The following is a 12,582-nucleotide window of genomic DNA, read 5'->3' as shown; positions in this document are numbered from 1 at the left end:
CCCTGTGGAAATTGGTGCACAGACCTTTAGGATTATAGAATGTGAGAGCCAGTAGGGATAATAAGAATTATCTGGTTCAATCTCACCTAATAAGTGAGGAAACTGAGCATTAGCAAAAAGAGAAAGTTAAGTTCATGTACTTCGCATCTCTTCCCCCTGAGTAACCTTAAAAAGTACACTCACACAGCATAATTCTAAGATTCTTTAAGCCCAGGATCATTCTGATTGGCAGTGGAGAAAGGACAGAGATGGGTTTGTGCAGCCTGACACCCAGGCAGGGCAGGCCCAGTGGGGAGCCCCAGTGAAGCGGCCAAAACCTAAAGTTCTATAGGAAGAACAGCCTAGGAAATCACAGGAGAGGATGACAAACTTGGGTTTGAAATGAAGCAACACAAAGCAACACAAAGGGTATAAACATAAAACACTCTTGCAGAAGTGCAAGTTATTTTTGTGAGAATCGTAGACAAGTCTATTTCAGGGTTTCTGTATAAGGATGGAATTCTCTGCTCTTTCCTATCATCTCGGCATCTTGTTCCCAGGCTCCACGGGAGGATCACTAGTCTATTGATTCAGATATCTGGGGGCTTCTTCAGGCCCTTCTGGGTAGGTCTGGGTCACTGAGCCATCTATGACTCAGCTATCTATGACATTGTTTTTATGAGAAAATAGATTACAGAAAGAAAATAACTGACTTTTTAATGAGTCTGGAATAGATAAGTTGGAGACTGCATAGTGGCCTGCTTCTTGTCCTCTGGAACAACTTTAAACTCAATGGACTAAAAGCAAAAGATGAAAAAACAAAGTACTCAAACAGTATGTTAGGAATGCCATAGATTCTGGAAGCTCTTCTCTCACATCCCCCCCACCCCCCACCCCTTTTCCTCACTTCTCTCCCTCCTCCTTTTCTTTGTAGACATGCCAGCCATTGTGTTTAGGTCTGAAGACTGAATGAGCATAACCTTTTTATTTCTTTTCTTTTCTTTTCTTTTTTTTGCTCGCTATGCTAACAAATCTGAATTATAATGACAGTATCAGAGAGAACACATTGAAAGACTAATTTTGCATCAGGGGAACTCCTATACAAGATGTATGATTTTCCCTAGCAGAGCTGACTTCAATATGTACTTTTGTTCTGTCAGGCACCCTAGTGACGATTCTCCGTCTAGGAGATGGTTTTATTTGTGTTGACATTGAAACTTTTCTTTATACAAACACAAAGTGGTGCTTTTCCATATAATGGACATGGGTAAGAATTTACCATTTTCTGAATCCTTGTAACATCAATACTATTCTACATTATCTTGATAGATGTTTTGTAGTCAAAATAAAGAGCAAAGTACATTACCAATATAATGTCAAGTGGACTAGATTTTTTTTTATAGTCTCTTCCGAAAGACAGATCTGAGAAAGTCTTTCCCGAAAGACTTAGCTCTTCCAAATCTAAATGTGACTTTGTGCAAGTTAACTTCTCCAGACCCAGTCTTCTCAACTGTAAAATGGAGGTAAGCACAAGATTGTGGTGAGGATGGAGTGAGGAGTCCCCGAAACAATTAGCATGGTGCCTTACAGCAAGAACTCAATTCAGGTGTTGCTATTTTTGTTAGCTTCAGACGAGTGTTAGACAAGGCTGTACTTTGTTCCCATTTGCTCACGTGTCCACATCGATAATCAGAGCTAGTCATTGGTCTCAATCATCCTGACAGAATGAAATAATTTCCTTTAGGTCCTCTTTGGCTGTCTACAGAGCAAAGAAGGACACAGGCCAAAGCAGAGATGTGACATTGATCCCCGTGCTCAGTTGGTCCAGCCTCCCCACCCAAACGTTTCCAATCAGTTTGTCTGTCTAAAGGACAGAGCCTTAGGCCAAAATTAAATAATTGCTTTTGTTCTTCTCTTCTATAGCTATCGTCACAAAGAATTTCCAGTATCCTTTTAAGCCGGGATTAATTCTGACTCTGGGAGCAACGGGATATAAATTACAGTTGACAGTACAAAGCAGTACAGCTTAGCATGGAGAGCCCAAAAGAAAGCGATGGGAGAATCTGGACCTCCGACTCCCTAAACTTGGAAAGCTCTCGTCTCCTCTCTGCATCTGGGTTTCTCCATTCATAAAAAGAATAAGGTCGTACTATAAAACAGTTGCCCCAAATCCAGAGACTCATCCCGCCCCCAACTCAAAAAAAAACAAAACAAAAAACCAAGAACCATGCATTTCCTTTAACACCAAAGGGGAAAATGTGATGGCGCGAAGACCCAACACCTGCCGATACTGGGCGCCAGAAGTACCTACCACCCGCGGCCTGACGCGGGGTGGAGCCGGAGCGGGAGCGGGAGCTCAGGCAGGAGCGGGAGGCAGGAGCCGGAGCGGGCCGCCCCCCAGCGTGCGCACGCCGCCCCGCCCCGCCCCGCCCCCATCCGCTGCCCCGCCCGCTCGCGGCCGCGCGCAACAGGCCGAGCAGGGTGAGTGGAGAGGTTTTCGCCGCCTGCCCCGCGCCGCCGGGGGCGGGGTCGTGCACGTCCTGTTGGGCCTCCGAGCGCTGGTGCGGGTAGGGCCTGGAGGGTGGCCTGAGAGCCCATTCCCCGGGACCCTCAGAGCGGCCGGGGTGGCTTGGTGGGCGCTGGTGCTTTCGGGACCGGGGACGCGCGCCGACGCGGTCCATGATCCCGGGGACCGGGGCAGGGAGGACACGCCGGGTCTGCTGCTGCCCGGATGCGGGAGTAGGGTCACGAATGGCTTGAGCACCGAGAGTGGCCCACGTGGGCCGCCGGTGGTCTGGAGACTGGGACGAGCGCGCGGAAAGTTTGGAGGCTCCGCCGGGAGGGTGACGCCCGCCGGGGAGCGCGGCCTCCACGTGGGTTGTGCCTCTGGCGTCAGGTCGGGCCTAAGAGACAGGCTTTACTGCTGGGAGCCCTGCAGCCAGGGCTACAGGGCGGGGGCGTCGCGGCTGTCTGGTCCCAGCCTGACTTTAAAATTACAGACCCCTCTGCCACTTCACTCAGCAAGTGTTACTAGTTCGGCAGCCCGACAGTGGGTTGTCCAACAGGTTCGTGAGGCCGGCTTGCTCACTGCGTGTTCAGGAAGCAGGGGCCTGGGAGTCCACTGATGAGCTGTAAATTCGGCGCCAGGCCATTGATTTCCCTGGACTCACGTTTAAATGGAGGAGCCTGACTTATCCAGCCTCTGCCACCATCGCGTGGATAATTTTTGCCTCTCTGGCCTCATCCTTCGTAACATCGTGCTTACTACAAGACACGGAGGTGTTGTAATCTATTTTCTTTTTAAAATAGGACTAAAAGGGTAACTGCCAATCACAGCATTAGGTCAACAGGAGAACGAGTTTTCCCTCCGGATGAACATTTCTGTTAGGCAGAAAAGGAGTATTTTAGGTCAGGGTGGGCTGGGTTGCTCAGTGGGTTAAGCATCTGACTCTTGGTTTGGGCCCAGTTTATGATCCCAGGGTTAGTGGGTTCAAGCCCCCCATTTGGCTCCATGATGACAGTGTGGAGCCTGCTTGCGATTCTCTCTCTCCCTCTCTCTCTAAATAAACAAACGTAAAAAAAATATTTTAGGTCAGCAGAGGCAACCTCGTTACAGGTAATATTTCTGTCAGGTGTGTGTGTTTAATTGAGCAGAATTTGACTAATGTTAATGGATCTAAAATTCCAATGGAATATTTCCTGTGTTAATATAGATTTTTAGGACCCAGCACAAGAAGTGCTTAATCTAGTAGGCTTGATAGGGAGCCTAGAAATTTGCAGGTGAACAAGTATTTCTGGTGACTACACTGTAAAAAGCTCTGCTCTGAAGACTGTAGAGACATACCTCCCTCTGGTTGGTAATAACCACTGCAGGCTAATTTGCCTTTCAGCTCTGACAGTGCGGTTGAACACCCAAGCTACAGCTGCCATCAGAATTACCCCTTTGAATAAACTGTTTTCCTCCCAACTCTGTTTTGTGTAAGGCTTTTGAGGATTTTTCTCTAATATTATATACAGACGATGAAAAAGGAGGATAATTCATTCAGCAAACATTTCTTGGGGACCTATGTGCCCTGTTCTGTGCTAGGCTCTGGGACCGTGCAGATGGCTGTTCCCCAGACGAAGCTGTGTTGACTTTTTGTCAGTGAATATTACTACAGAAAAGAAGGTTAGGACACTTAAGGATATAAAGGCTCGGTTTATATTTATTGGCTGTAGAATGGATACCAGTGGATTTTATTGTAGAGTTTTAATCCTTCAAAGTTGTTCGGATCAGTTGGTGGTTTTTTTTTTTTTTAACTTGTGGGCAGCTAGTAAAATATGAACCGTGACTCTTTTTACACTAATGCTTATAGTCAACTCAGATTGGAAACATTTGTTTTTTTAAAAATTGGAATACTATATATAACAGTTTGAGGTGTATACCATGATTTGATATTTGTATAAATTGTTAAATGATACCAATTTCTTTTTTTTTTTTAAGTTAATGTTTATTTTTGAAAGAGAGAGACAGACTGTGAGTGGGTGAGGGGCAGAGAGAGAGAGAGAGACAGAATCAGAAGCAGGCTCCAGGCTCTGAGCTGTCAGCACAGAACCCGACATAGGGCTCGAACTCACGCAAGTGAGATCATACCTGAGCCGAAGTGGAACACTGAACCGACTGAACTACCCAGGCCAGTTGCTTTTTTAATAGCCACTAATTGCTTTTTTAAAGGCTGCTTTTTTTCCCTGTAGCTTTATAAAAACATTTACTTTAAACTTCTGTTTGGGTGGTCTGTGAGGTTTCTGGGCTGGACGGTATTGGCTTTACTTTTCAACGTTTATTTATTTTGGGGACAGAGAGAGACAGAGCATGAACGGGGGAGGGGCAGAGAGAGAGGGAGACACAGAATCGGAAACAGGCTCCAGGCTCTGAGGCATCAGCCCAGAGCCCGACGCGGGGCTCGAACTCACGGACCGCAAGATCGTGACCTGGCTGAAGTCGGACGCTTAACCGACTGCGCCACCCAGGCGCCCCAGGCTTTACTTTTCTAGACAAAGGTTTTCCTTGTCTCATTACTGTATTTCTTAGATACTTTAGAAAACAATTTTTTTTTGTGTTTATTTATATTTGTGTGTGTGAGAGAGGGAGCGAGCGAGCAGGAGAGGGGCAGAGAGGGAGACACAGGATCTGAAGCAGCCTCCAGGCTCTGAGCTATCAGCACAGAGCTCTCCGTGGGGCTTGAATTCACGAGGTATGTGAGATCATGACCTGAACTGAAGTCAGATACTCAACTGCTGAGCCACTCTGGTGCCCCTAAATTTCTTAGATTCTAAGATATGCTTTTTACTTTTTCTGAAATTGGGATGCATACTAAGATTTTTACATGTTTAATGTGATAGGGTATGTCATCTGTTCTCTCCTCCACTCCCCAAAGCTATTAAAAAGAATGGTTGTCTTACAATATGGGTAGTGTGAGAATCAGAGAAATAGTTTATTTGCCCAGTAATCTCTAAGCCAGGTTCCAATTAACTGAGCCTTAAATCATTTCAATATGAAGGCAGACAAGAAATGATGCAACTTTTGGCAGTATAAATAGTGAAATATAGATTCTAACAAAAACATTTGTTATGCAGTGCTGGGTTTATTATGTTAGTGATCGTAGATAGGAAAAATGCTTTAAGTGATTTTTTTGGCTTAGGTAGGCTTAAAGAAAGGCCTTTCAGCGGCATCTTCCTGCTGTCCACATCCCTTAAATAAATTTTAAACTGACCAATTGTGAGAGATAAGAGATGTGTGGCTGAATATGAAATTATGTTTTCATTATAGGGTACTTTAACGGTAACAAACCTTCTGAACCAATTTAACACTTTTTTTAATGGTTACTTATTTTTGAGAGAGAGAGAGTGAGTGCAAGCAGGGGAGGGGCAGAGTGGGGGGAAAGAGGATCCTAAGCGGGCTCCATGCTGACAGCACAGAGCTCGATGCTGGGTTCGAACTCATTAGCAGATCATGACCTGAGCTGAAGTCAGATGCTTAACCAACTGAGCCACCCAGGTGCCCCCAATTTAACACTTTTAAAAATAGTGAGCAATGTGTTGGGGGGATCTCTAAGACCATCCCTTGGTTCAGTGATTTACTAGGACTCACAGCTGATTTATTATAGCAAAGACCAGGTGCTTAATTGGCCCAGCAACTAGTTGTGACAACCGGTGTGAAATGTTGCCAGCCAGAGAAGCTCATCAGACACTCAGAACTGAGGGTTTTTATTGGGGACTGACCACATAGGCACCCTCTGCCTGGCACCTACCAAAATTCCAGACTCCGAGAAGGAAAACAGGTGTTCATTATAAACCACATTGTGCAAACAATTAAGGCCGAGTGAGTCACTCTTATCAGTTAAAGGTGGTGGAATGCTCCTGCAATCTGAGTTCTCAGACCTTAGCTATAGTCGGGCCTTTCAAAGGATGGCTGGTAACTCTTATGCACGAGCTGTGCTTTTACTGTGTTTTCATGTCTCCTTGCATTTCTGCATCACATCTGGGTTCCAAGTATTAGCAATACTTTTGTTCATGGAAGCCTTGATTCTTTAATTGAAAAATCACACTGGCTGGGAAGCTTGAAAGGTGTGCAGAACATTTTCAGAAAATGTCTCATTGGTGACATAGCCAACACCAAAGTTTGTTTTTTTCTAAGCTTAAGCCTTCAGTCCTCCAGTGCAAGCTTTTAGGGTCAGTTTGTACTTTTTTCCACATCCGTCCATCAGTTTGTACTTGTTTTCCACCTCCGTCCGTCAGTTTGTACTTGTTTTCCACTTCTGTCCTATGTGCCCTACCAAAGGCACTTGATCTGAGCTGTACAAAAGTTTAGCAGCTAAAATGAGGGCACTAGAGTTGTATATTTTGATGTTTCCACTTCCTGAATTGTTCAGTTTATATTTGGGTTGCATTCCAAAGGTTCATTTGTAAATTGTTGCAATGTGTAACACAGTGTTCCAGGTGCTTACTTGCCAGGCCAGACCACTAATTCTACTTAGTCCACAGTGTAGCTGAAATACAGCTTAGTTATAATAACAAAAGGGCAGAAAACAGTGTTCTTAAAATTTTGCTAGCAGTACAAAATAGAAAACTGTGATATCTGTAAATAAGTTATTGATCTCTGGGAAAAATCGTTCTTTATAAGTGCAGTGGTTCTTAGCCCTTCTTTAAGAATCAGGTGAGCACAATGTGCCCGCACCCAAATATATATTTATATAGAGAGATGTAGACACACAGTTTGAAATAGGATCTTACAGTTTCTGAAAATTCATGTAATTTGAAATACCATTCTTGAACCCCAGGTGAAGAACACCTGCATTATTGTAAGTGTGACGGTAGTTGTGGTTTGGGGACAGTTCTGAGAGAGGCTTGGCAGGGCTTGGGATTGTCACTCCTCAGATGTGGTCCATGGACCAGCAAAAGCATTGTTACCTGGGAGCTTGTTAGAAATACAGAAGGCAGTTCTAGAAGGCGATGCCTAGGTGATGTTAGTATTGTGTCTTAGTTTAAAAGTTAAAGCTTGTTAAAAATGGGGCATAACTGTCTTTAGCCTTTACTTTGTAGTCTCGAACTTGTTTGGTTTTTTTAATGGGGGCGGGTTTTCTCATAAAGTAGCAGTTTTCAGGAAAAAGCTGTGAATCAAAAGTGTGGAGGTTCATGTGGTGAGGAAGACTTGGGAGCAGCAGCTTCTTGTTCCAGCCACCAGGTGACACTGGCCCAGGGCACCTGGGCTGCCTTCCTAACAGTTGGGGGTGGTGCTGTGGTAAGGAGCACCTGGCTGTGAGCCCCTGTTGGTAGTTCTCGAGGCGAGTGCCTGTAACTCAAGAGTGCGTCTAATTAGATTTGGGACCTGGTGCTGATTGAAGCCAAAGTCAAGATTTTAGACTGCTGTGTCAACGGCCAAAGGCTAAAACTGTGACTAGGAACTGCTTAGGTGGCTGAACCATTTAATTTGGGATCATTATACCTCCTAACAAACAAACGGTGACTTTAACGATTTAGTGCCTATGCCCGAGAAAAAAAATGCTTTCCTTAGATGAATATGTAATCTGAGTGGTGTTTGAGGCTGAATCCTATCTTGGATGATGTGGTGTTAGATTAAGGCTGTATCCCATCCTGGAGGAAAGGGCTTTGACTTACAAGTGCTCATGAAGGTGGCATGGTCACACGAGTTGTGTGTGCGCCATCTGCTAATGTTAGAACTCCTGGTGAACCTAACCACGTGTGCTTTGTTCTCTGGTAGGTGCACCTCGTCACTGCTTTGTCTTGAAGACAGAACGATGCCGAAGAAAGCAAAGCCCACAGGGAATGGGAAGGAAGAGGGGTCTGTTCCCTGCAAGCAGGTGAAGATAGAGGCAGCTGGTGGACCCTCCTCTATTTTAAATTTTGAAAGCCCCAGTGATCTGTTTGAAAGTTTAATCTCGCCCATCAAGACAGAGACTTTTTTCAGGGAATTCTGGGAGAAGAAGCCCCTTCTCATTCAGAGAGATGACCCTGCAGTGGCTACATATTACCGGTCCCTGTTCAGGCTGTCAGATCTGAAGAGTCTTTGCAGCCGGGGTATGTACTATGGAAGAGACATAAATGTCTGCCGGTGTGTCAATGGGAAGAAGAAGGTTTTAAATAAAGATGGCAAAGTGCACTTTCTTCAACTGAGAAAAGATTTTGATCAGAAAAGGGCAACAATTCAGTTTCACCAACCTCAGAGATTTAAGGTAACAGGTTCTCCCTATTATGGAATCGTTAAATGTATTAAAGTGCTAACATTTGGCCGCAGGTCAGCTCAGGGGTGAACCTGTGATGAACCTGCCAGTCTGAGAAGAGATACCTCCTGTTTGCTCTTTAAATGCATTCCAAATTAGGAGATCCTGTGTTATCTTTTGGCTAAACCATTGGAATCTCCCAACAACTCAGGTGGACATGATTAGATGTCATCACACTGCAAAAACTCTATTGCAAGTTTATAAATTATTACCCCTTCAGGAGCGTGTTCTGTGGGCTGTTTTATGTTTTGGTATATGATAGACCTTTCTATTTAGTCATTATAAATTAAATTATAATTAAATGTCATTATAATATAAGGTGTGATAGTGTCGAGGTGATCATCTTCTTCTTGAAGTTACTTCCCTTTACTGCTGACATTCTAGCTAAGTAGAGGCTTTAGAGCTGTGACCGGATTAAGGACCAGATGCATGTTCAAGAAGGAGACTTCACCCTTATTAACAGCTGCTCAGGTGGCATTGAGGAGCTGGGTCTTAGAACTGTTCCTGGGGAGACAGTCATAGATGGAGGGTAGTTGTGATTTGCAAGTCTGGGAGACTGGCTAACTTTTTATTCTGTATCAGTGGTTAACATTTGAGAAATACTTGGCCTCCTTTCTGCTCAGTTTCTGCTTTATAAAATGCAGTCATAGCTTATCTGCTTCTGTAGAGGTTTGAAATCTTTACATGACAGGTGGCCCAGAAGGATTGAGGGCATATTCTGAGTTCAGAAATTCCCTTTTGTGATCCATGGCTGAACCAAAATGGCAGCATGGGAGGAGAAGGAGAGTGGTTCCTAAGGCTCCATGTTGAGGATTCTGGCTGTGTGATGGCTCCTGGGACTTTGTCATCAGTTACCAGTAATGTTTCCTATGATTGAACTCAGTTGCTTTGTTAGAGCCCACTGGCCAAATCTAGTGAATGCATTTTGCTGTCTACATAAAGGATCTTGAACCTGTTTCTGCTCTGGAGAAAGGGTAAGTACTCTTAGATGTTTCAGTACAAGTCCTAATTTCAGATATTCCATCTCATGCAATCATAAGAAGTTGAAATGTCCCTAGGTTGCCAACCTTTTGGCCCAAACACCCAAAAAGAACTTATAAATCACTTGCCAGACCAAGTCATGATTTGTGTTCAGGAAATGTGGGCACCACAGTGCTTCTCTCTTAGCTAGTCCTTGACTCTTCTCTTGGTTAGAAGCAACACTTCTTAAAATGTGTGTTTTACCACACTCAGATATCACCTCACGCCAGTCAGAGTGGCCAAAATGAACAAATCAGGAGACTATAGATGCTGGAGAGGATGTGGAGAAACGGGAACCCTCTTGCACTGTTGGTGGGAATGCAAACTGGTGCAGCCACTCTGGAGAACAGTGTGGAGGTTCCTCAAAAAATTGAAAATAGATGTACTCTATGACCCAGCAGTAGCACTGCTAGGAATTTACCCAAGGGATACAGGAGTACTGATACATAGGGGCACTTGTACCCCAATGTTTATAGCAGCACTCTCAACAATAGCCAAATTATTTTTTTTTAATTTTTTTTTAACGTTTATTTATTTTTGAGACAGAGAGAGACAGAGCATGAGTGGGGGAGGGGCAGAGAGAGAGGGAGACACAGAATTTGAAACAGGCTCCAGGCTCTGAGCTGTCAGCACAGAGCCCGACACGGGGCTCGAACTCACAGACTGCGAGATCATGACCCGAGCCGAAGTCAGCCGCTCAACCGACCGAGCCACCCAGGCGCCCCAACAATAGCCAAATTATGGAAGGAGCCTAAATGCCCATCAACTGATGAATGGATAAAGAAATTGTGGTTTATATACACAATGGAGTACTACGTGGCAACGAGAAGGAATGAAATGTGGCCCTTTGTAGCAACATGGATGGAACTGGAGAGCGTGATGCTAAGTGAAATAAGCCATACAGAGAAAGACAGATACCATATGTTTTCACTCTTATGTGGATCCTGAGAAACTTAACGGAAACCCATGGGGGAGGGGAAGAAAAAAAAAAAAAAGAGAGGTTAGAGTGGGAGAGAGCCAAAGCCTAAGAGACTCTTAAAAACTGAGAACAAACTGAGGGTTGATGGGGGGTGGGAGGTTGGGGGGGGGGGTGATGGGTATTGAGGAGGGCACCTTTTTTTTTTTTTTTTTTCAATATATGAAGTTTATTGTCCAATTGGTTTCCATACAACACCCAGTGCTCATCCCAAAAGGTGGAGGAGGGCACCTTTTGAGATGAGCACTGGGTGTTGTATGGAAACCAATTGGACAATAAATTTCATATATTGAAGAAAAATAAAAACTTTAAAAAAATGTGTGTTTTAGACATCGAATAACTATGAACATAAAAGGTCAGTGAAGTTGATTGTATGTGATTGGGTCACAAACCAGTACAAAGTTATTATTTGGCATATGTATGGTGTCCTTAATGGCTGTCATATCTGTACATTAGAATTATCTTTGGCTTTTCTCATCTCTTAAGTCCTGTACATTTCTCCTCTCTGATTCCAGGTGGGCCAAACACTTGTACTTGCTTTGCCCCGTTGACTCTGTTCTTTGGCCAGGTTTATGAAAGTGGGAAGGATGAGCTTTCTCAGTCTAAACTCAGCTCCCAGGATACACTGGGTTGCACCCTGCCTTTTCTCTTTCCATCAGTAGAGAGACCTATAGGAGCTGTGGGAGCTCATCCTCTTATAGTAGAATCTGGGTTCTAAATATTTTCTCAGAAGGACTAGTGTTGTGTATTTAGGAATGTGCATGTTAATATCAGGATTGAAAAAGTCTAGAGATGGTTTGTCAGTAGCTAGGTTGGGAGACTGTTTAGTGGACAGTTAGTGCCTTGTTTATTGGGGTCTCAGTATGTGCACAACTTAATATTCTAGTTGGTCTGGAGGTGAATAAGGAGGAATCAGAAAGCCATAAGTTGTTTCCACTCCTGCTTTGGGTAATCCATATGTCAAAGGTCTGGGTGAGTTTACCAAATACACGTGTTCACTTGAACCTTCTAACAGACATTTAAAATAGAGCATTCATTGTGGTCTGCATCTTACATGTGAAAAAAAAAACAGGTTCAGAGATGTGACTTTTTCGTAACTGCTAAGTAAGCACTTCCGACTCCAAATTTCAGGCAGTTTCATACCATACTTTTAAAGATGTTATTTGAAATGTAGTAGGGCTTTGGTGTGTGTGTTTTTGCTTTTCTCTAAGTGTACCCGTGGGCTTCTCTGGTCTTAGCAATTGCATTCAGTTTCGATTTTGTGAGTAGGTCAGTGGAGAGAGGAGGTTGTCCCCAGCAAGGGGAGAGGCTGCCACCTTCCCTTTTCGCTGCTCTGGGGTGCTCCTGGGCAGCTCCAGGCATAGTTGCGAGTCCTGAATTAAAGAAGACTGGTTTCAAAAGAGCCTTGTTTGTGCCTGAGTCAGTGTTGGTGAGGCAATGTAAATAAGTTTGCAGGTAAGTTGTTTTATGCTGTTCCCCAACAACCTTGGGGGAAGGAGGTGGAGTCCTCATTTTATAAATAAAGAAGCGAAAGTCATTTAGTTTGTAACTGCATCTTGGATTGAGGTGCTTTGTCCTGATCTCTTTCTACTAGGCTATACTTGGCAGATTCAGAAGCTAAAGGTTCAGGAGAAATAGGAAAATTGTGCAATTGCTAGGATTTTTGTAACCTTTAACAAGAAAGGAGACATATACGTATCAATTATAGACCCAGATGCTTGGGCTGGGAACCATAAAGTCACCTACATGGTCCTGAGATACCTCTCAAGCCATTAGAAAGAGAAGCTTTGGTTTTCTAATGGTTTCAGTCACCGTATAAATGTAATT

The 12,582-nt window shown here is 44.1% G+C and overlaps 1 protein-coding gene across 7 annotated transcripts in view; it reads left to right on the top strand.

Moving 5' to 3' along the window:
• The first annotated feature begins 2,409 nt into the window (after positions 1-2,409).
• Positions 2,410-12,582, top strand: part of RIOX2 (ribosomal oxygenase 2) — a 32,217-nt gene continuing 22,044 nt past the window's right edge. For 2 of the 7 annotated variants that reach the window (XM_043593928.1, XM_043593924.1), the window contains exons 1-2: positions 2,410-2,460; positions 8,240-8,711. In XM_043593928.1, the coding sequence (XP_043449863.1) occupies positions 8,277-8,711 (435 nt within the window). In that variant the 5' untranslated portion in view covers positions 2,410-2,460; positions 8,240-8,276. Of the gene's footprint in view, positions 3,259-8,239; positions 8,712-12,582 lie in introns of all 7 variants that reach the window. The other 5 variants (XM_043593926.1, XM_043593925.1, XM_043593923.1 and 2 more) reach the window with 5 other exon arrangements.

This window comes from Prionailurus bengalensis, chromosome C2 (assembly GCF_016509475.1).
Source record: "Prionailurus bengalensis isolate Pbe53 chromosome C2, Fcat_Pben_1.1_paternal_pri, whole genome shotgun sequence".
NCBI lineage: Eukaryota > Metazoa > Chordata > Mammalia > Carnivora > Felidae > Prionailurus > Prionailurus bengalensis.
The sequence above is the reverse complement of the archived record's forward strand: the minus strand, read 5'-3'. Positions and strand labels throughout refer to the sequence as shown.